This window comes from Megalobrama amblycephala, linkage group LG1 (genome assembly GCF_018812025.1).
Source record: "Megalobrama amblycephala isolate DHTTF-2021 linkage group LG1, ASM1881202v1, whole genome shotgun sequence".
Classification (NCBI taxonomy): Eukaryota; Metazoa; Chordata; class Actinopteri; order Cypriniformes; family Xenocyprididae; genus Megalobrama; species Megalobrama amblycephala.
The window spans coordinates 60,051,533-60,071,801 of NC_063044.1; the positions used below are offsets into that span (position 1 = coordinate 60,051,533).

At 41.9% G+C, this 20,269-nt stretch overlaps 2 protein-coding genes across 2 annotated transcripts; both read right to left on the bottom strand.

Moving 5' to 3' along the window:
* Positions 1–10,292: 10,292 nt before the first annotated feature.
* LOC125271204 (leukocyte immunoglobulin-like receptor subfamily A member 6) lies at positions 10,293–12,156 on the bottom strand. Its single transcript, XM_048195252.1, has 6 exons — positions 12,138–12,156; positions 11,652–11,909; positions 11,169–11,489; positions 10,688–11,008; positions 10,472–10,609; positions 10,293–10,381 (listed from the first exon to the last, which is right to left on the bottom strand). Exons 1-6 carry the CDS (start codon positions 12,154–12,156, stop codon positions 10,293–10,295), a joined length of 1,146 nt encoding a protein of 381 aa, XP_048051209.1.
* LOC125277862 (deleted in malignant brain tumors 1 protein-like) lies at positions 11,907–13,708 on the bottom strand. The gene is made up of 5 exons (XM_048206399.1): positions 13,690–13,708; positions 13,231–13,548; positions 12,646–12,954; positions 12,223–12,514; positions 11,907–11,974 (listed from the first exon to the last, which is right to left on the bottom strand). Exons 2-4 carry the CDS (start codon positions 13,442–13,444, stop codon positions 12,243–12,245), a joined length of 795 nt encoding a protein of 264 aa, XP_048062356.1. The 5' UTR covers positions 13,445–13,548; positions 13,690–13,708; the 3' UTR covers positions 11,907–11,974; positions 12,223–12,242.
* Between the last annotated feature and the right edge of the window lie 6,561 nt (positions 13,709–20,269).

A 20,269-nucleotide genomic window follows, 5' to 3' on the forward strand; every position in this document is an offset into this window, starting at 1 on the left:
ACTTTTTCTTGTAATGAAACATCAGGTGACATTTATGAAGGAGCTTAATAAGTTAAAAAAGCAAGTCTGTGTTGTTAAAGTGTTAGCTCACCCCAAAATGAAAATGCTTTCATTAATTATTCACCCTCGTGTTGTTAATTTGTGTTCAGAAGAAGAATGAAAGTCTTACAAGTGTGGAACGACATAAGGGTGGGCAATTAATGACAGAATTTTCATTTTGGGGTGAACTAACTCTTTAAATATTAAACATTGCTGTTAAATATACAACAAATTTGTGCTAAGCTAAAAATCCTTTATCTTAATTCATATATATATTTTTTTCTTCAAACAGCTTGGAAACTAAAGTGCCTCAAATACCTTGTGCTCAGTATGTATCATTGTTTTGAAGTCCAAACAGACTACATTGTAGCAAGTAAAATGAATATCCTATATAAAAAACTTCAGTACTGTATTCATGTTTTTACAGACAAGAACCCTGCAATTCATTTGTTGCCCAACCTTGGCCAGCGGTATACAACCTGCCTGTCTTTCCCCCTGAATTGCAAGCAGCTTTAAGAAGAAGGACAAGTCTCATATCCGTGCATTACTAATTCAAGTGTTGTTTGACAACATCACCAAGCACACCTGGTACAGTATTGTATTTCCTTGTATTTTATAACAGGTAAATGTTAGGGGTGTGACGAGACAGGTAGCTCATGAGACAATGCACAAGATTGAGTTCACGAGAAAGAGACGAGATTTTTACACAGTTTTTTTGTTTTTTTGGTAACACTTTAGAATACTGATCCTTCATTAATGAATAACTACACAGGAACAAATGAATAATGCATTATTAACACTCTAGTAACTACTATTAACTAACAAGTAACTCTGATTAATGAATTAGTAAGTAATAGTGCTCAGTTGTAGGTGGTAGTTCACTATTAACTAATCAGTAACTACTGTTTTTTTCATTCCTCCCAGAGAACTACTAAGAACTACTATATACAGGTTCATAATTAATGTGAATAATGAATAATGTATAATTAATTCCATAGTAAAGGCTTTGGTAAACCACTAGTAATGAGTGAAGTATTACCAAATACCTAAGAAGGAATTACTAATTATTTGGATCAGTATTCTAAAGTGAAAAACACGATAACTCTCTAGTAACTACTGAAGTCACTGTAAACTTTTGAGGTTTTTGTAAAGTATTGGATAGTAATAACTCAAGAGTTACTATATAACTCTAAAGTAACTACTACTTTTTTGGATCAGTATTCTAAAGTGAAGATCATAGTAACCCACTAGTAATTACTCAAGTGTTACTACATCCTTCTAAAGGAACTACTAATTATTTGGATCAGTATTCTAAAGTGAAGATCATGGTAACCCACTAGTAATTACTTAAGTGTTACCAAATATATCATAAGGAATTACTGTACAAAAACATACAAAAACATCAAAAGTTTACAATGACTTCAGTAGTTACTAGAGAGTTATCATGTTTTTCACTTTAGAATACTGATCCAAATAATTAGTAATTCTTTATTACGTATTTAGTAATACTTCAGTCATTACTAGTGGTTTACCAAGGCCTTTACTTTAGAATTAATTATACATTATGCATCATTCATGTTAATTATGAACCTGTATATAGTAGTTCTTAGTAGTTCTCTTAGAGGTATGAAAAAACAGTAGTTACTGATTAGTTAATAGTGAACTACCACCTACAACTGAGCACTATTACTTACTAATTCATTAATCAGAGTTACTTGTTAGTTAATAGTAGTTACTAGAGTGTTAATAATGCATTATTCATTTGTTCCTGTGTAGTTATTCATTAATGAAGGATCAGTATTCTAAAGTGTTACCGTTTTTTTTAAGAAATCCTCAATGATGAAATGCTTGGCTATACAATTCGCGCTCTGTCATGGCAATATCACGAGACAGCTTTTCACCATGATGAGAAATCTCGTCACATTTTAATCACGTGAGATCTCGTGGCACGGGATCTCATTACACCCCTAGTAAATGTCAAACATGTTGGTTGTTGGGTGAAATTATATATTTTATTATATTATTTAGGTGCCCAAATCATAAAATGTATGGAGATGTTCTGGGGAGTTTGATCACCCACTTTCCATTTTTGAAGGATGACAGCTCCTCTGGTTATGTATGCACATATTGCTGTCCTTTAAATACTGTGAAAATATTAAGAAAGTCATTGCTCATTAAAAAATTTCACACAGAATAAAAAAATCTATTTTGAAAGAAAGTATTAATATGTCTACAGGATACCTTGTTGGAATGTCTTCGAAATAAATTTAAAAAAGAAAGGATTCCTTTGGTTAGCTCATCAACTGTCCTGCAAATGAAGGAAAAGTATGGGGTGAAAAGGAAGTGTGACGATCAAACAGACTCTGTGGGATTTAGTCAAAAACAAAAGGCAAGTTCAGTTCAATAAATTTTATGTCGAAGGTAGATGAAACACGTTGACTTTATTATTTCAGAATACAAGATGTAGAAGAGAACCACCAGAAGAGGACACAATGCAATATGATTCTGCTTGTTCACAGGAGGTATTTGGTTTAGTTTTCCTTAAGTGATACATCAGTTTTTAAGATTGATGTTTCAATCTTAAATATTTTATTCTGTGACTTTGATTCATATTTACTAGGGTTGCAACGGTTCAAATTGCTCACAGTTCAGTTCATATCATGGTTTTAGGGTCACGGTTTCGGTACGGTTCAGTATGTGCTGTGTTCAAGGAAAATAGGACTACTGTCAAATAAAGAAAATAAGAACAAATAATCAAACTACAAGCAACATCATAAATAAATACAAAATAACAAATATTTAAACAAAATAAACAGTGCTTTTCAGGTATCTAACAGTAGTTTTCAGGTACAGAAAATGGATAAAGTAATCAAATATAAAATAATACTGCATATTATCTTCAATGTTTAATCAGGGGCCAAGCACCAAAGTTGCGTAGGCACCCATTGTATCTGTTGGCATTTTATTATTATTATTATTATTATTATTATTCCGCTCTTGAGTCTATGGCAGCCCATAGAACCGGTTGCGTTGTGAAATTTGGCACACAGTTAGAGGACGGTCTGAGCTGTGTCCATAGCAAATTTGGAGTCTCTAACTCAACCCCTCTATGTCCACCAGCTGTCCAAAGTTGCGCTCATGTTTTTTTAGCCTAAAATGATCTTAATAGGTCTTTAATTGCTCACTGTTGCAGTTGGTCTGATGCCCCCCAGCCATGTTGGCTGGCTTCTTGTGCCTCTTTTGAGCTTGGCTATAAATGTAATAAATATATACACTGTATGTGTACATATATATACACACACACACACACACACACACATACATATACACATATATAAAATAGTTGTTTTTTTTGTTTTGTTTTTTGATGCTGTTCACTTTATTTAAACAATTTATTTTGATTTAACACCATTGTTTTTGGTTCAAATGTGATTGCATCATGTTAAATTGACTTGAAATGGTTACTAGAACTCACTTGATGCTTTCATTTTGAAATAACATGTTTCAGTAAAGTAACCAATCAAACAGGACTTTCACTTCCCATGCTTTGCACCGGGCTGAATTAGTAAAAGTTGAAAAAGTGTTATTTTATGCATTTTTTAGAAAGATGAGAATATGGAGAGATGTCTTACTGTTTAATGTTCTATTATGTAAAAGTTTTTATGTTAGTGTTTTTTTGGAGATTACCATTGTGGTGAAGTGTTGAGCTTGTGCTTGGGTTGAGGACCTGCTAACAAGAATTACCTTTTTTATATAACAAAGCAGCCACTATGATAGTGCTTTGGATCAAACCAGTACCATTTCTAGATGGCCAACACTGATTATCACATGTGAAAACAAAAGCATTAATAATCATAGGATATATATATATATATATATATATATATATATATATATATATATATATATATATATATATATATATATATATATATAATTCATCTTTTTTAAAAAGAGTTCATTACAAACAGATTTCCAGGCATTTCTTTGTTTTTGTTTTTTTCTACAGCTGATGTATTTTGCTTGCTTTAGAAGAACTGTGTCTTGTTTAGTAAAGTTTTTTTTTTCTGCCATTGTTTTCTTTTGATTTGCTTCTCAGTTCCATGCAATTTTAAGCTTTTCTTGGTTCATTCCATGTTTTACATGCAACTTCTCTCATGCTAATTCAGATTAGCACAGTTGGTTTTAAATTAATCTAGTTTATTTTAAGTCTAGACTCCATAGTCCAGGTTAAGGTAATCTGCACTTAATCTGTGTTTCAGAAAGCCATTTTTAAGCCACGATTAACTATTCTAGATTAAGGCCTATCCTGGCTTAATTTAAACCCTGTCCGGGAAACCGCCCCTATGTCTGTAAAATAAACTGTTAAAAGGATTTGATGATCAATAGTGATAATATTTTATTCTGGATTGTCATAATTCAGGTTTGATTTCAGATTTGATGTCCTTTTTTTTTTTTTTAACAAAGCAGCTGATATTGCCATAGAAACTAGTGGACCGACAACTTGCTTTCACCCCAAAATGGCGGAAACGCAGGGCCACTGCTGGGTGCCGGTGTTGCAATGGAACATCCTATTGAGTGTCGCTTCTTGTTAGTGTATATTCTTTGGTTCTATTGAGTGTCGCTTCTTTATGGAGTTTCTTTTGTGTCTTTTTTACTCAAACAAACGTATTGTGTTTGAGAGTAAAACTAATTATTTTGTAATTAAAAAATATATATATTGCAAAAAAAGTCTTCTTAAGGCTCAAAAATAAAGAAGTTAATAACAGAATTATTTGCAGTGTGTGTAAATCTTTGAAAACCTTTATTTTTCCTTGTGCACTTCGATAACTTTTCATCCCAAACCCACACATTTTGCTCTCTTTTCTGCTGTCTTTTTTGCGGGTCAAAATATTTTGCTTGCGAGGTGAATAGGTTTGCAAGCTGAAAAGTTTTGCAAGTTGAAAAGTTTTGCGAATTGAAAAGTTTTGTTTGCACGTGAAGCTGTAGCTCAGTGGGCGGTCTCTACCAACCAGGATGAAAGGCATTTTTCTATTGGTCACCCTCGATTGAAGTGACAAGTTGGCCACGCCCACTACGGTTTCCAGCCTCTGCTGCTGCCACCGAGAAGATAAGAGAAGCGAGAATGGCGAGCAACAGGTCGTTTACTGGGTAAGATAACTAATATCATAAACGCAGTGACAAGTGAACTGAATGATTCTCTCTTCTTATGCTGCCGTTGACTAGATTTTATTAACGTTAGCCAACACTAGCAGCCAGAGCCACCATTAGTAACGTTTGCCGTGTGGTCGATGTCCAGTGTTGCTAGCTGAGCTGACATTCATAATCGCATTTGGATTTTCTCAGCGTAAAGGTTGAGAGGCACTATTTTCGATGTTCGTAGAGTTGGGCCTAGGTTCTGGGGTAAAAATATCCGCTTGTTAACTCGTGACGTAAGGAACGCCGTTTCTGGGTCCAAGCCCCGCGGCTAGTTTGACTTGAGAATGCCATCTCCGCGGCCGTTTATGAGCGCTATTTATTCATAATAAACATTTATCATTTTAAAGTTACACGTTTAAAATACTTACAGTCTATACAACAGTCTCCATGGTCACAGCGTCACAGACATTAATATTTTAACGATTTATAAAAGATGAATCACTGTCTGGCCATCTGGGATTTTGGTATGGAGATAAAGGTTATGATTATAATTTTTTTTTTTTTTTGTAGTATTACACCACATTATGTCAACCTTTACGCTGAGAAAATCCAAATGTGATTATGAATCTCAGCTAGCAACACTGGACATCGACCACACGGCAAACGTTACTAATGGTGGCTCTGGCTGCTAGTGTTGGCTAACGTTAATAAAATCTAGTCAACGGCAGCATAAGAAGAGAGAATCATTCAGTTCACTTGTCACTGCGTTTATGATATTAGTTATCTTACCCAGTAAACGACCTGTTGCTCGCCATTCTCGCTTCTCTTATCTTCTCGGTGGCAGCAGCAGAGGCTGGAAACCGTAGTGGGCGTGGCCAACTTGTCACTTCAATCGAGGGTGACCAATAGAAAAATGCCTTTCATCCTGGTTGGTAGAGACCGCCCACTGAGCTACAGCTTCACGTGCAAACAAAACTTTTCAATTCGCAAAACTTTTCAACTTGCAAAACTTTTCAGCTTGCAAACCTATTCACCTCGCAAGCAAAATATTTTGACCCGCAAAAAAGACAGCAGAAAAGAGAGCAAAATGTGTGGGTTTGGGATGAAAAGTTCTCGAAGTGCACAAGGAAAAATAAAGGTTTTCAAAGATTTACACGCACTGCAAATAATTCTGTTATTAACTTCTTTATTTTTGAGCCTTAAGAAGACTTTTTTTGCAATATATATATTTTTTAATTACAAAATAATTAGTTTTACTCTCAAACACAATATGGTTGTTTGAATAAAAAAGACACAAAAGAAACTCCATACTTCTTGAGACTAACGTTAGTGCAAAGGCAGCAGGACTCAGGTCAGGATGTCATGTGGTGCCTTTAGCTCTTAACTGTGTTGAAAATGTCTGCTACATCATCTATTATTCAGTTTGCATATAAGAGCCACAAATAGTTCATGTAGTAAGACTCTAAAAAAGAAACATTCTGTGATATGTAAATTCTGTGGTACATCAATTACTGAAGCAAAGGAAACAACTTCCAATTTTCATCGACATGTGGAGCGAAAGCACAAAGAAAGGTAAGATTAAGAACTCATAATTTCTGTATATGCATAAAATTTCAGCATTTTGACAGCTAATGCTTAGTTCGGTCACCGAACTTCAGTGTAGAAGTCTGCAAGGGACTACTTTTTTAGTTCTGCTCCTGCCAGGTTCTGTCCCACACGTGTGACCAGCCCACTCTCAATTCTATTCTACGCTGTGTCCACCTGCCATCCGCCTGTATGATCCCGCTTTCCAGAAAATCAAACAGCCAGTCACACAGAACATGGAGAGCATCTGTTTGATTCACTTCTCACAAGAGAGCTGCGCAATTCACTTCTCTTAAAAAAAGCTAATTTTAATATTGTCAATTAATATAATAATTATATGAATATATTATATGAATTATACATAATTATAATTCATATAATATAAATATAATAAATAATTAGCAGCAAATGATGAGCAATTTTGTCTCTAAAATGTTTTCACTATAATTTGGAGCAAGAGATACAGGGGGAGTGGCTTTATTACAGGTCATTTCTGATTGGTCTAATTTTGGTCTGCGATCTCTAACCGAGAATAAAACCTGCTCCAGAGCAGGTTAGCCGTGTAACGCAAGTTACCATAGCAATGAAACCAATCCACCTTCATGAACCTTCATGAGCCTTCATGAACTTACCTGGATAGAAACTAAAACTGGCTTTGTGCAACAGGCCAAAGGTAAGTTATCTTCAGGATCAGGCAAGTTATTTTCAAAATTAGTTGTATTTTGTTTTGCTACAGAATTTTCACTCACCATTTCTACCTTGCACTGTCTGTTCATCTTTATTGGTGCTGTGGATAACAACAGGTTTTGTCATAAGTGCATTTGTGTGTGTGCCTTGACTTTGTTACAGTTTCACCACTGAAAGGATGAAAAGTACTGCCAGACAGGGAGTGAGCAGAAGATCAGGACAGTGGTTCAGAATGATGGCCATCAACCTGCATGTAAACAGCTTCGTTCGGTCCTTGATGGTGTTTAAATTTAAGTCTTCACACTGAGGGTCTGTGGCCTTTTTGCCACCATCCACATGCCCTACAGTTAGGGGTGAAGTTTGTAGGACACTTGTGGTTGTTTTTGCGCACTTTTTAAAATCAAATTGCTGATGGCCTTTACCAGAGCCGTTGCTGGTGGGCGAAAGATGGTGACAATTCTGGGGGCCCCTGGTTTATCCCAGTTATGGCCCTGCACTGTACTATAGTTACAAACACAGTGCCAAATGTTTTGAAATGTTTTTAACAGTTTAAATATAATGATTGAATAAAAATATTTTTTTACAAATTACTCTGTTTGATTTGTAATGTTATGCTGTAGTATAGTAGTATTAATATTACAAACTATAGAATGTATATACTATACTAACCTATATATTATTCTAAAATATATTTTATCATTATTAGCAGTAATATAAGTAATATTTAGCAGTAAAATATCAATATATTACAGTATAGTAAAATACATTAGAAACAGATCAAATTACAAAATACTGTATAAATACAGTAAAATACTGTTATGTTCTTTATACTGTAAAATTGCATTACAGTACATTGCTGGCAACCGTGCTGCCAGTAATGTACTGCAAAAATACAGGGAAATCGTTAACAGTAAGCTTCATCTTCCACTTGGGTCATGGGAAACCTCACAGCAGCAGGAGATCATGATAAAGGGTTCTTCAGTCTCCTTCTTTGTGGGTTTTTCTGGCCTCACTACATACACAGGAACACCTTCAAATTGTTTCACAACAACATACACATCTGACTACCACCAGTCTGCTAACTTTGGAATTAGCCGCGGACGTTCCTGACCAAGACTTGATCACCTTGTTTCAAGATATAAGATGGAATTTACAATGTGCTTGTTGAATCTTACTGTGATCTGCTGTCTTTGAACTCTCTGTAGCTAACCTGTAGCTCTCTTATAACTTGGGCCTCAAGTTGTTGACATACTGGGGGTGTGAGCCTGCTGATGACTGACTGGTAAGCCAGTGGCTAAGTCGACAGACAGTCTTGGTTGTCGTCCAAACATCAACTCGCAAGTGGTAAAAGAGGTCACTTAATTTTTAGTACAATTATAGGTGTGTAGTACAAACGGTTTGACATGATCTCGCCATTGACTCTTATTCTGATTCTTGACGGTTCCTAGCATGTTAACAGGGTCCTATTGAAACACTCAATGGGGTTCCCTCTCAGATGATAGGGTGTTGTTCATACTTTCTAGATGCCAATGAACTTGCACAATTCTCTTATGATCCAGGATTTAAAGCCGGGCCCTTGATCACTATAGATTTTCTCAGGGATGCCGTAGTGGACAAAGAAGTGGCCCCAAAAGTACTTAGAAGCCTTTTGGTTTGGGGTGGGGACAGCCACTGCATACTTAGTGAATTAGTTGGTAACGACCATAATGTCTTTGATATGGTTTGAACCTGGCTTCACTGAGATGAAATCCATGCATACAAGTTTAAGTGGCCTTGTAGCTGTGATACTGACAAGTAGTACAGATCTTTCAGGTAAAGACTTGCGCCATACACAGCGGATGACAGGTTTTGATCTTGCTTTCCACATCGGCTGACATCTTAGGCCAATAAAAACATTTGTGAACAAGGTCTAAGGTTCACTCTACACCCATGCGACCCATATCATCATGCAGACTTTTCAGAGCTAATGGTCTTCACTTCACCAGTTTTATTGCTTTTAGCGTGACCGTCACTGATTCTGGAAATCGCATTACTGAGAAGTTGAGAGAAATGTTAATGCGTCACACACTAAACAGGTGTTAACAGGTGTAAAATCAGTTCCTGAGATATTTTCCACTGGTTCCTGCTGGCATGAATATTCATGACAATATTCTTACAAATGGTTTCTTTTAGTGTAGGTTCACAACCTAAACTAGCCCTTACTTTCAAGACACACAAGATTATTTAAAAAAACAACAACAACAACAACAACAACAAAAAACTGTTTTATTCACTTTATTTAGCAGTATATCAGGGGGGGGGGGGGTGGCGCACAGGTTGAAAAAGACTTGAAGAGCACTTAATATTCCTAATACTAGTAGTATTAAACAACACCCTGTTGAGTTTGTTCATTTCCAGTATTTGACAATATATGCCATTAAATTGTTTGTCTATACCCAAAATACTGTATCTCCTTATATTTTCTTATTTTAAACTTTAAACTTATTTTAAGGTTACCATTAAAAGTGTTGCAAGTCTTATTAATACAAATATAAAAGATTTAGTCATCTGTTGTCTCTGTTCATCACACTCTTCATTACACCCATCTGTTTGGAGCCTCATTAATTACAGTATTTTGGGTTCACTCACAACAGCTTTCATAAATGTTATCATCAGATTTGTCCAGCACACTTTTATTCTCTGTAACATTCGCATTGACATAGTCCTCTTCAGAGTCATCCGCGTCCACATTGACATAGTCCTCTTCAGAGTCATCCGCGTCCACCTTGATATAGTCATCTTCAGAATGATCAGAGTCTATATTAATACAGTCCTGTTCAGAGTCATTGTGATCCATGTTTTTATCAAGTTCCTACATTTTCATAATCAGCCTCATCATCATCTTCATATTTGTTATCTTGGGATCCACCTGCATATGTATTAGCTGATCCTCCTAGAGACATTGCATAGAGATGAAGGGACATAATTATTAAATGAATTGTTAATCAAGACATCTAATAGTTTTTATGAAATGCTACATTACGTTTTTTAAAAGAGCACTTCAAATTAGTTTCCTTATTCCTTTGTTTTTGTCTTCTCTTGACCAGGAGGATGATTATGAGGACAGACAATAAGAGCAGCACAGCTGACACCGCAGCACCAATGATGGGAAGCAGGGAGGCTGAGACAGACACACGGTTTTGAGTTAAACTTTCATTATCAGCAGTCCAGCTTGTTTTAGACTCTTACACATCAATACCTGTGATAGTGATGACCAGCAGTTCAGAGGCAGGTGAACGGAAGATGCGTGAGGACAAAATGACTTCATAAACACAACTGTAGTTTCCCTCGTGTGAATAATCTGCATCAGGAAAGAAGAAGGAGGCAGAGAGATCGACAGCTGGCTGACTCTTGGTGATATTTGCTTCTCTAAACAGGTGGAAGGAGCCTCCAGGATACTGAGATTCAGTGGAACAGATGATGGTGAAACTGTGACCCCTGGTGATCACTGACCCCTGAGGCCCAACATCAAACTGTCCATCAGGAGCAACGCGGGGAATGCTGGGCTGCTGCAAGTGCACTAGAAAACAACAATACATTTATATTACAGAGCCTAAAACATTAAATACAAACAGTTTTAAATAAAAATGGCTTTAAGAACTGCATCTTCTCAGGATCAAAATTTAATTCACAGCCATTTTTACAAATCAGCAGCATAAACACAAAAAAGACATCAATACCTGTGATAGTGATGACCAGCAGTTCAGAGGCAGGTGAACGGAAGGAGCGTGAGGACAAAATGACTTCATAAACACAGCTGTATTTTCCCTCATGTGAAAATTCTACCTCAGGAAAGGAGAAGGAGGCAGAGAGATCGACAGCTGACTGACTCTTGGCGATATTTGCTTCTCTAAACAGGTGGAAGGAGCCTCCAGGATACTGAGATTCAGTGGAACAGATGATGGTGAAACTGTGACCCCACGGGATCGCTGACCCCTGAGGCCCAACATCAAACTGTCCATCAGGAGCAATGCGGGGAATGCTGGGCTGCTGCAAGTGCACTAGAAAACAACAATACATTTATATTACAGAGCCTAAAACATTAAATTACAAACAGCTTTAAATAAAAATGGCTTCAAGAACTGCATCTTCTCAGGATCAAAATTTAATTCACAGCCATTTTTACAAATCAGCAGCCATAAACACAAAAAAGACATCAATACCTGTGATAGTGATGACCAGCAGTTCAGAGGCAGGTGAACGGAAGGAGCGTGAGGACAAAATGACTTCATAAACACAGCTGTATTTTCCCTCATGTGAAAAATCTGCCTCAGGAAAGGAGAAGGAGGCAGAGAGATCGACAGCTGACTGACTCTTGGCAATATTTGCTTCTCTAAACAGGTGGAAGGAGCCTCCAGGATACTGAGATTCAGTGGAACAGATGATGGTGAAACTGTGACCCCACGGTGATCGCTGGACCCCTGAGGCCCAACATCAAACTGTCCATCAGGAGCAATGCGGGGAATGCTGGGCTGCTGCAAGTGCACTAGAAAACAACAATACATTTATATTACAGAGCCTCAAGCATTAAATTCAAACAGCTTTAAACAAATAAAAATGTCTTCAAGAGCTGCATCTTCTCAGGATCAAAATATAATTCAGCCATTTTATAAATCACCAGCACAAACAAAACATAATGACATCAATACAGAATGAATTCACTTTCATCTAATCAAACTAATTTAACTAATGCATTGATATGATGTAGACAATGAGCAGAGATCAAACACTCACCCACAGTGATTTTAACAGTGTCACTCCAAGGTGACTTTATAATGCCTGTTTTTGTAGGAGTAATTACAGCTGTAGCTGCCCTGATGTGAGACGCCTACATTAACAAGGTTGAAAGTCACACCAGATACATGTTTCTGAGAGGATAATATAGATGATCCATTTATGAAGAGGTGGAATTCAGCATCAGCATTGCATCTTGATTTAGGTGTTGTGCATCTGAACTGAATGTTTTCTCCAGGAGAAACAGCTGCAAGTGTGGAGATCAGGGAAAGTGAGGGCTTCTGCAGGTCACCTGCTAAAGAAATATGCATCTATTTAAAATTACTTGTTAAGATGAAAATTCATGAAATATATGAAGCTTAATGTAATTTCTATTGCTCATTTATCCCAAAATAATGTCAAGATGCAAAAGATTTGACTTACCTGAACAAACAACACCAGCATCTTCACCATGATTACAGTCGTGATTTCCTAGTCCTCTGTGTGAACATTGTGTGAGTTTTCCTTCACCTCCTGAGCATCCGACATCATCCAGCCAGATCGATCCACTGCCTTGACCAAAGGCAGCACTTTGAGGTGCTCTGATGGCTGATCCACACTGTAACTGTCTGCACACCACAGCAGCATCATTCATGTCCCAGCTATCATCACACACGGTTCCCCACTGACCATTATGATGGATCTCCACTCTTCCACTGCAGCAGGAATCAGACCCATTGACCAATCTTATGTCTGGTAAGATACAAAAATGTAAGTACAATGTGATTAAAATACTATGTTGCAAGTATTTGTATATTGTAAATGTTTGACATTGTTTGGAAACAAGCACCTAATGTGCAGAGCCCCTTTGCTTTCTCTTGTTTTTTTATTTGATATATATTATTATTATTTGGGGCCAAACACTGTAGGTTTATGTTGTTTTTAATCTCTTTAGTTCTCTTTTCATCACAAGCAAAACAGCAAATACACAATGCCATCTTGGATCTGGGGAAACATTTATACTTTTACCCTGTGAGCAGACGACACCTGCATCTTCACCGTGACCACAGTTATGGCTTCCAATAGTATTGTGTGAGCACTGTGTGAGGGATAATTCACTTCCTGAACATCTCACATCATCCAACCAGATCGGATCACTTCCCTGGCCAAAATAAGCCTGGGACTTTGCACTAACAGCTTCTCCACATCCCAATTGTCTGCACACCACAGCAGCATCATTCATGTCCCAGTCATCATCACACACTGTTCCCCACTGACCATTATGAAGGATCTCCACTCTCCCAGAGCAACCATTATTACCATTCACCAGCCTGATACTATATCCACCTAAAAAATAAAATAACTATATTCTTAATCAACTCACATCTTACAACATGTTAAACATGCAAACTAGCAAAAACCGTCAGTCATCTCATGTAACTAGAATAAGATGTGAGTTTTAAAAGTGACTAACAGTCTGTTACTTACCAGCTGCAGAAATTAGAGCACTGGCTGTTGAGATGAAAAAACAGAGACATTTAAAAACATTGTAGACTTACAACAATATATTACTTACTTTAACATCACCATCATTAAGCTTCTGACAGTTCTTTCAGTCTTTATGTAAAAAATATTTTCCCTGAAATTTAGAGTTATAATAGTTTGTAAGAGTGTGATTATGAACACAACGAGGCTGTGAAAGTCAACTAGTGACATGAGTTTCTGCTCTGCTGAAGACACTTAAAGGTACAATATGTAATAATTTTGTCCGCTAGAGGTCACTAGAAGCCTATTCAAAACAAAGGCGTAGCTTGATGACGCCAAGTTTGAGAGCAGAATCTTGGGACATGTGGTCTCCACTTCAACGGACGGTGCAAAAGAATAGGGATAGGACTCGGGAAGAAAACGTGTTTGTGGATGCGATTATTAAAATTACTGTAGTATGAAGCAGAGCAGGAGTGTGTTTGGTGTTTCCATGGATTCTATAAAATAAAACCAGAAACCAAGGTTAACCCTTTCGCACGTAAGTTTTAAATATTCTGGCTGACCCCCCAGCGTGAGTTTTTTGAAGCGACCGTTATTTAGAACGTATCGCTTTATGGTTTCCATGGTGATGCGTCATTGCTTGTTATGTGACACACCGCAGCACTGTATGAATCATAATCTGCTTTCATTTAATTTTTCCTTTGTTATTCAAAATATTCACAACTTTGTTGACTATAGCATGAAATATCTAATATTCCGATTGACAAATATGTGCAAGTGGATGTGTATTGCAGTTTAAACACCTTTATAACGATCATGTTAATTGAGCCATATGCGCGATGGGCGCCGCCATATTAGTTTGCGCTGCACAGAGAATCGGATCTGTTGGATTTACAACCCGTGAATTTATCCACTTCTCCCGAAATACATGAAAGTAAGTGAGACGGTGAACTGGGGAAGAATAGAGTAAGCTTTAAAGTTACTTTCACAATGTGTATCTGATATAAATAAAACGTGTCGTCTAATTATAATGGAAAGGGTTGTTATTTCCGTCCTTGTAGTATCTTGAGATTGTTTTAACCACAGGCCTTATTTAAGACATTTAACCAAAAACCCATTTAAAAAAGTCTATTGATTTCAGAACGATGAAGCCAGAAGTGCTAAAAGGCTAACTTGTTTTTCAAGTTTTGGCCTACAAAAAAACATAATCCTTGCCATAAATATGTATATGTAAATTACACATTTGACGCGTCCACCATCTTAAACGGTCAATATTTCATTTCAGATGCTGTCGTCACTCACAGTAAAAATCAATGAGTTTTCATGTATTGCACAGCCTCTGGTAAAACCACAGAAATTTAAATTCCCAAAGAAATGGGATAATGTACTCGGTTACTAACGTAACCTCGGTTCCCTGAGATACGGAACGAGTACTGCGTATGGGGAAAGGTCTCCTTTTTCCCCGTTACTGAAGCCTTTTTCAATAACGCAGTGTAACTGCATCGTCATTGGTTCACTCATAGTCAAGTTGTTGAACCAATGACGGCGCAGCATAGCTGCGCGACCTATGGCGACAGAGCGCGCGAATATTCCTGCCGAAATGGGTGGGGTTTAGGGCTATATAAGCGGGCGTTTCGCCATAGGATTTCAGGTCATTCGACTGAAGCGACGACACTGAAAGCCGCAGCCTCGTGGCACGGCATGTAACGCAGTACTTGTTCCGTATCTCAGGGAACCGAGGTTACGTTAGTAACCGAGTACGTTCCCATTTCGATACTTCACTCGTACTGCGTATCGGGGGAACGACTGGAACTTGTCTTGGGCACCGTGAGGGAACCAGAGGACAAGTGAGAAGGCCGGAGCCGTCGAACCCTCGTTACACTACAAAAAGGGAGTTAACTCCCAGAGTGGCATGAAGCAGAGCTCGATAGAGGCCACTGGATCATACCGAGAGGACCCGAGCTTGTAAGGTCGGGACGTCCAAATGATAAAATCTGACAAAAGTGGACGGCGAGGACCAAGCCGGCCGCCTCACAGATGTCTTTAATCGAAACTCCACTAGACCAGGCCCAAGAGGAAGCCATTCCTCTAGTAAGGTGAGCTCTAACTCCTATGGGGCAGTCGAGGCCCATAGAGGAGTAACAAAGAGCAATAGCGTTGACTATCCAACGCGAAAGACGTTGCTTTGAGACCGAAGACCCACTTGGTGCGGCCACCAAAGCAGATAAAGAGCTGATCAGATTGCCGAAAAGGCTGTGATCGATCAACGTAGGTCCTTAATGCCCTGACAGGGCAGAGTAGTTCCAACTCTCGCTCGTCCGACGAGGGAGGAAGCGCTGAGAGGGAAATAACCTGTGCTCTGAATGGAGTCGAGAGCACCTTAGGGACGTAGCCATGCCTAGGTTTCAAAACGACTTTGGAGTCGTTGGGCCCGAACTCAAGGCATGCAGGGCTCACGGAGAGGGCCTGCAAGTCACCAACTCACTTAACCGATGCTAGTGCAAGTAGCAGAGCGGTTTTGAGCGTCAGGGGCCTGAGGTCAGCTGAACGCAGTGGCTCAAAGGGAGGCCCTTTAAGAGCTCTGAGGACCAAAGAGAGGTCCCAGGTGGGAACAGTGAGAGGACGAGGAGGATTTAATCACCTAGAACCTCTCAAGAAACACACCACGAGGTTGTTTCGTCCCAACTGACTGGCCAGCGATAGGAACGTGAAACGCTGCAATGGCTGCTACGTAAACTTTGAGCGTTGAAGGGGTGCGACCCAGATTCAAACGCTCCTGGAGAAAAGACAGTATCGGAGATACGTCACACTCCACTGGGTCTATGTTGCGTGTAGAACACCAGTCAACAAAGACCGACCATTTCTGGGCATAGAGGCGTCTCGTGGACGGAGCTCTCGCCTGAGAAATGGTATTCAGCACGTCCCCGGGGAGGTTAGCAGGCTCCCGTCGAGGGACCAGAGGTGCAGAGCCCAGAGTTCTGGCTGGGGATGCCAAATCGTCCTGTTCGCCTGAGAGAGGAGGTCCCGTCTCAGGGGATCGGCCATGGAGCTTTTGTGGAAAGCCTGAACAGCTCTGAGGACCAAACTTGGCTCCTCCAGAGGGGGCCACCAGGAGGACTCTGTGCTTGTCTTCCCTGATTCGTCTGATGACCTGTGGGATCAGAGCGTTCGGGGGAAAAGCGTAAAGGAGGGTGCTGGGCCAGACATGGGCCAGCGCATCTTCCTCCTTCGAGAAATAAATTGGGCAGTGAGAGTTGCCTTCTGAAGCGAAGAGGTCTACCTCTGCCTTTCCGAAGAACTCCCAGATCATGAGAACCGTCTGGGGGTGGAGCATCCACTCGTCTGAGGGGACATTGCTCCGAGATAGCATGTCTGCTCCCAAGTTTGTTCTCCCGGGTATGTGAGTCGCCCTGAGCGACTGAAACCTCAGTGATGCCCATTCCAGAAGACGCTTCGCCAGAGCGCATAAGCGGCTGGACGAAAGACCGCCCTGGTGATTTATGTATGACACCACTGTCATGCTGTCCGACTGGACTAAGACGTGGCGCCCTGTCAGGTGTGCCTGGAACGCATGAAGGGCTTGAATCACTGCCAACATCTCAAGGCAGTTGATGCGCAGATGGCATTCCTCGTGAGACCACGAGCCGAAGGCCGGTCTGCCCTCGCAAAGAGCGCCCCAACCTGTGTTGGACGCATCCGTTGAGAGCACCGTCCTTCTGGACACCACCTGTAGGGGTACCCCTTGGCTGAACCATACAGGGTTCATCCAGGGTTTCAGAGCTGCCAAACAGGCCTGATTGACCCTGAGACGCAGGCGGCCGTGCCGCCAGGCGTGAGGAGGGACCCGGAACTTCAACCAGTACTGCAGAGGCCGCATCCGAAGAAGGCCGAGCTGCAGAACCAGGGAGGCGGAAGCCATCAGCCCTAGCATCCTCTGGAAAAACTTCAGAGGGAAATAGGCTCTGTTCCTGACCGATGCCGCGAGCTGCTGAATGGCCAGAGCGCGCTCTGGAGATACTACAGCCGTCATACGGACTGAGTCGAAAACTGCACCCAGGAATGTTATACGCTGGCTGGGGAGCAGTGAGCTCTTGGCAAAGTTGACCCTGAGACCCACGCACTCCAAGTGGCTGAGTAACACAGATCTGTGATGCTCCAGCTCGGCTCGTGACTGGGCTAGGATGAGCCAGTCGTCGAGGTAATTGAGAACCCGGATTCCCATCTGTCTCAGTGGGGAAAGCGCCGCGTTCATGCACTTGGTAAAAGTGCGAGGAGCTAGGACAGTCTGAATGGAAGGACCGTATATTGGTAAGCCACACCCTCGAACGCGAATCTCAAGAATCGCCTGTGATGGGGGGGCTATCTGGATGTGAAAGTATGCATCTTTCAGGTCCAGCGAGCAGAACCAGTCCCCGGGGCAAACCTGCACCTGATCTGCTTCAGCGTTAGCATCTTGAACTTCCGTCTCATGAGGGAGAGGTTCAAGAGCCTGAGATCTAAGATGGGTCTGAGACCGCCATCTTTTTTGGGAACTAGAAAATAACGGCTGTAGAACCCTGAATTGCTCTCTGAGGGGGAGACTATTTATATAGCTCCTTTCCTCACAAGAGACGTGACTTCGGCTCGGAGGACATGAACGTCGTCCGTGTTGACTGAAGTCTGAAGCACCCCGCTGAAGCGTGGGGGCCTTTCAGGCGAACTGAAGCAAGTAGCCTCGACTTATGGTTCCCAGAACCCAGCTTGACACTCCGGGGATGGCCCGCCAGGCCTCGGCCCGCGTGACAAGGGGCTGAATGGTATCGGGTGACGGGCCGCCAATCGGGGCCCGTGCACCGGAGAGAGTGGAAGAGGAACTTCGCTCTTTCTTAGAGAAGGTAGAATATTCATAGTGTTCGCCATAAGAATAGCGTTTTGCATGGACGCAGCACTGGGCCCAGTTAGCACAACACTGAACATATCTCCCACGCCCGGAGCTGAACGAGGACGGAGGGGGGTGGAACGAAAGAGCTTTTGGGGTGGTCCGGCCGTGGCGAGACTTTGCCCCATCCTCTTCCTTCCTGAAACATCAGGAGGGCTTAGGAGGCGTCGGGTCCAGCGTAATCTTAGGCCGGGGTCCCTGACGTTGCCTCGGGAAGGAGGAGCGCTTACGATGGCGCTGTTCCTTGGGTGGTGCTGCCTGAGAGGTAGAGGGGGCAGGTTTGTTCTGCTGAGCCGGCGCAGACTTGGGGCGACTGGAAGCAGACGTGGAGCTAGAGCGTTTAGGCAGGAAGTGTTGCATAGCCTGAGACGACTTTTGTGCTGCAGTAAAACGCTCCGTAAAGCCCTCTACTGCTGGCCCGAAGAGACCAGAAGGAGAGACCGGGGCATCCAAAAAGGCCGTCTTGTCCATCTCCTTAATCTCGGTCAGGTTGAGCCACAAATGGCACTCAAGCACGACCAGGCTGGCCATGGATCGTCCAATGGCCTGAGCTGTGGCCTTTGTGGCACGCAGGGCTAAGTCAGTGGCGCTGCGGAGGTCACGGAAGGCAGGTGCATCGACGCCGGACTCATCCAGAGAACGGAGGAGCTTTGCTTGAAACACCTGGAGAATAGCCATGGCGTGCAGCGCTGAGGCAGCCTGGCTCGCGGACGTATATGCTCTGCCAGCCAGGGCAGAAGTGGTCCTGCAGGGCTTGGATGGAAGGGCCCTCTTAGTTTTCCAACCCACAGCCGTGGGGGGACAGAGGTGAGCCGCCACCGCTTCGTCCAGGGGCGGTAGATGCTCATAACCCTTCTCTTCAGAGCCATCCACAGAGGTGAGAGCTGAATAATGCGTAGTACATAGGCGGGCAGAATACGGGGCGCGCCACGACTACGTCAGCTCGTTGTGAACCTCTGGGAAAAACGGTGCGGCGCGTTGACGAGGGCCTGGCGGGAACCCGGCAGGAACCACTCATCGAGCCTGCTTCCGTGATGGCTCCTCTGGCGGAGCCCATTCGAGGTCCAAAACCTCTACTGCTTTCGAAAGGATGCGGAAGAGCTCGACATCCATACCCGGCTTGCAGTCAATGGGCTCCAGCGAGGGAAGGCGGGCGGGGTCAGAATCACCGGCCCAACCTTCGGATTTCAGAGGCCGCAAGAGACATGACGTCATCAAGCGGCTCGTCCTCAGAACCGCCAAAAGAGATGAGGTCGCTCGCATCTGCCGAGGGACGCAGCTCAGGGCGGGAGAACAGGACGAGGGACTGCTCTCTCGGGGGAGAGGGTGAGGCACGCGGGAAGCTGGCGTGACGTCATCCAACTCCGTGCGCTGGGCCGCTCTGCCCCGCCGTCTCTTCCTAGCCGGCTCGCGGGAGGAAGAAGACGGGAGGGCGCGAGCGGCAAGATCGCTTCACTGAAGAAGGCGATCCGCGAGTGCAGAGAGGCGAGACTCATGTTCTCACAGTGAGAACACGAGGTCCCGGTGAGCGCGGCCTCTGCATTTGTAACAACGCCGCCACCGTGAAAACGGCGTTTGAGGGGCTCTTTTAGAGCGGGGAGGGCCGCTAGAGCGGTGAAAACCGCTGTTGGAAAGCTCTTTTACGGCGTGCAATAAACCGCGAGA

What these genes read in the sequence shown, in the direction of transcription:
- LOC125271204 (XM_048195252.1), bottom strand. An exon ending in GCTGGTCATCACTATCACAG is followed by an intron (nt 11,009 to 11,168) that starts GTATTGATGTCT and finishes GTTGTTTTCTAG; the next exon opens with TGCACTTGCAGCAGCCCAGC. An exon ending in GCTGGTCATCACTATCACAG is followed by an intron (nt 10,610 to 10,687) that starts GTATTGATGTGT and finishes TGTCTGTCTCAG; the next exon opens with CCTCCCTGCTTCCCATCATT.
- LOC125277862 (XM_048206399.1), bottom strand. Translation starts at nt 13,444, where the DNA reads ATGAATGATGCTGCTGTGGTGTGCAGACAATTGGGATGTGGAGAAGCT. An exon ending in AGGTGTCGTCTGCTCACAGG is followed by an intron (nt 12,955 to 13,230) that starts GTAAAAGTATAA and finishes GTATCTTACCAG; the next exon opens with ACATAAGATTGGTCAATGGG. An exon ending in TGCTGGTGTTGTTTGTTCAG is followed by an intron (nt 12,515 to 12,645) that starts GTAAGTCAAATC and finishes TTTCTTTAGCAG; the next exon opens with GTGACCTGCAGAAGCCCTCA.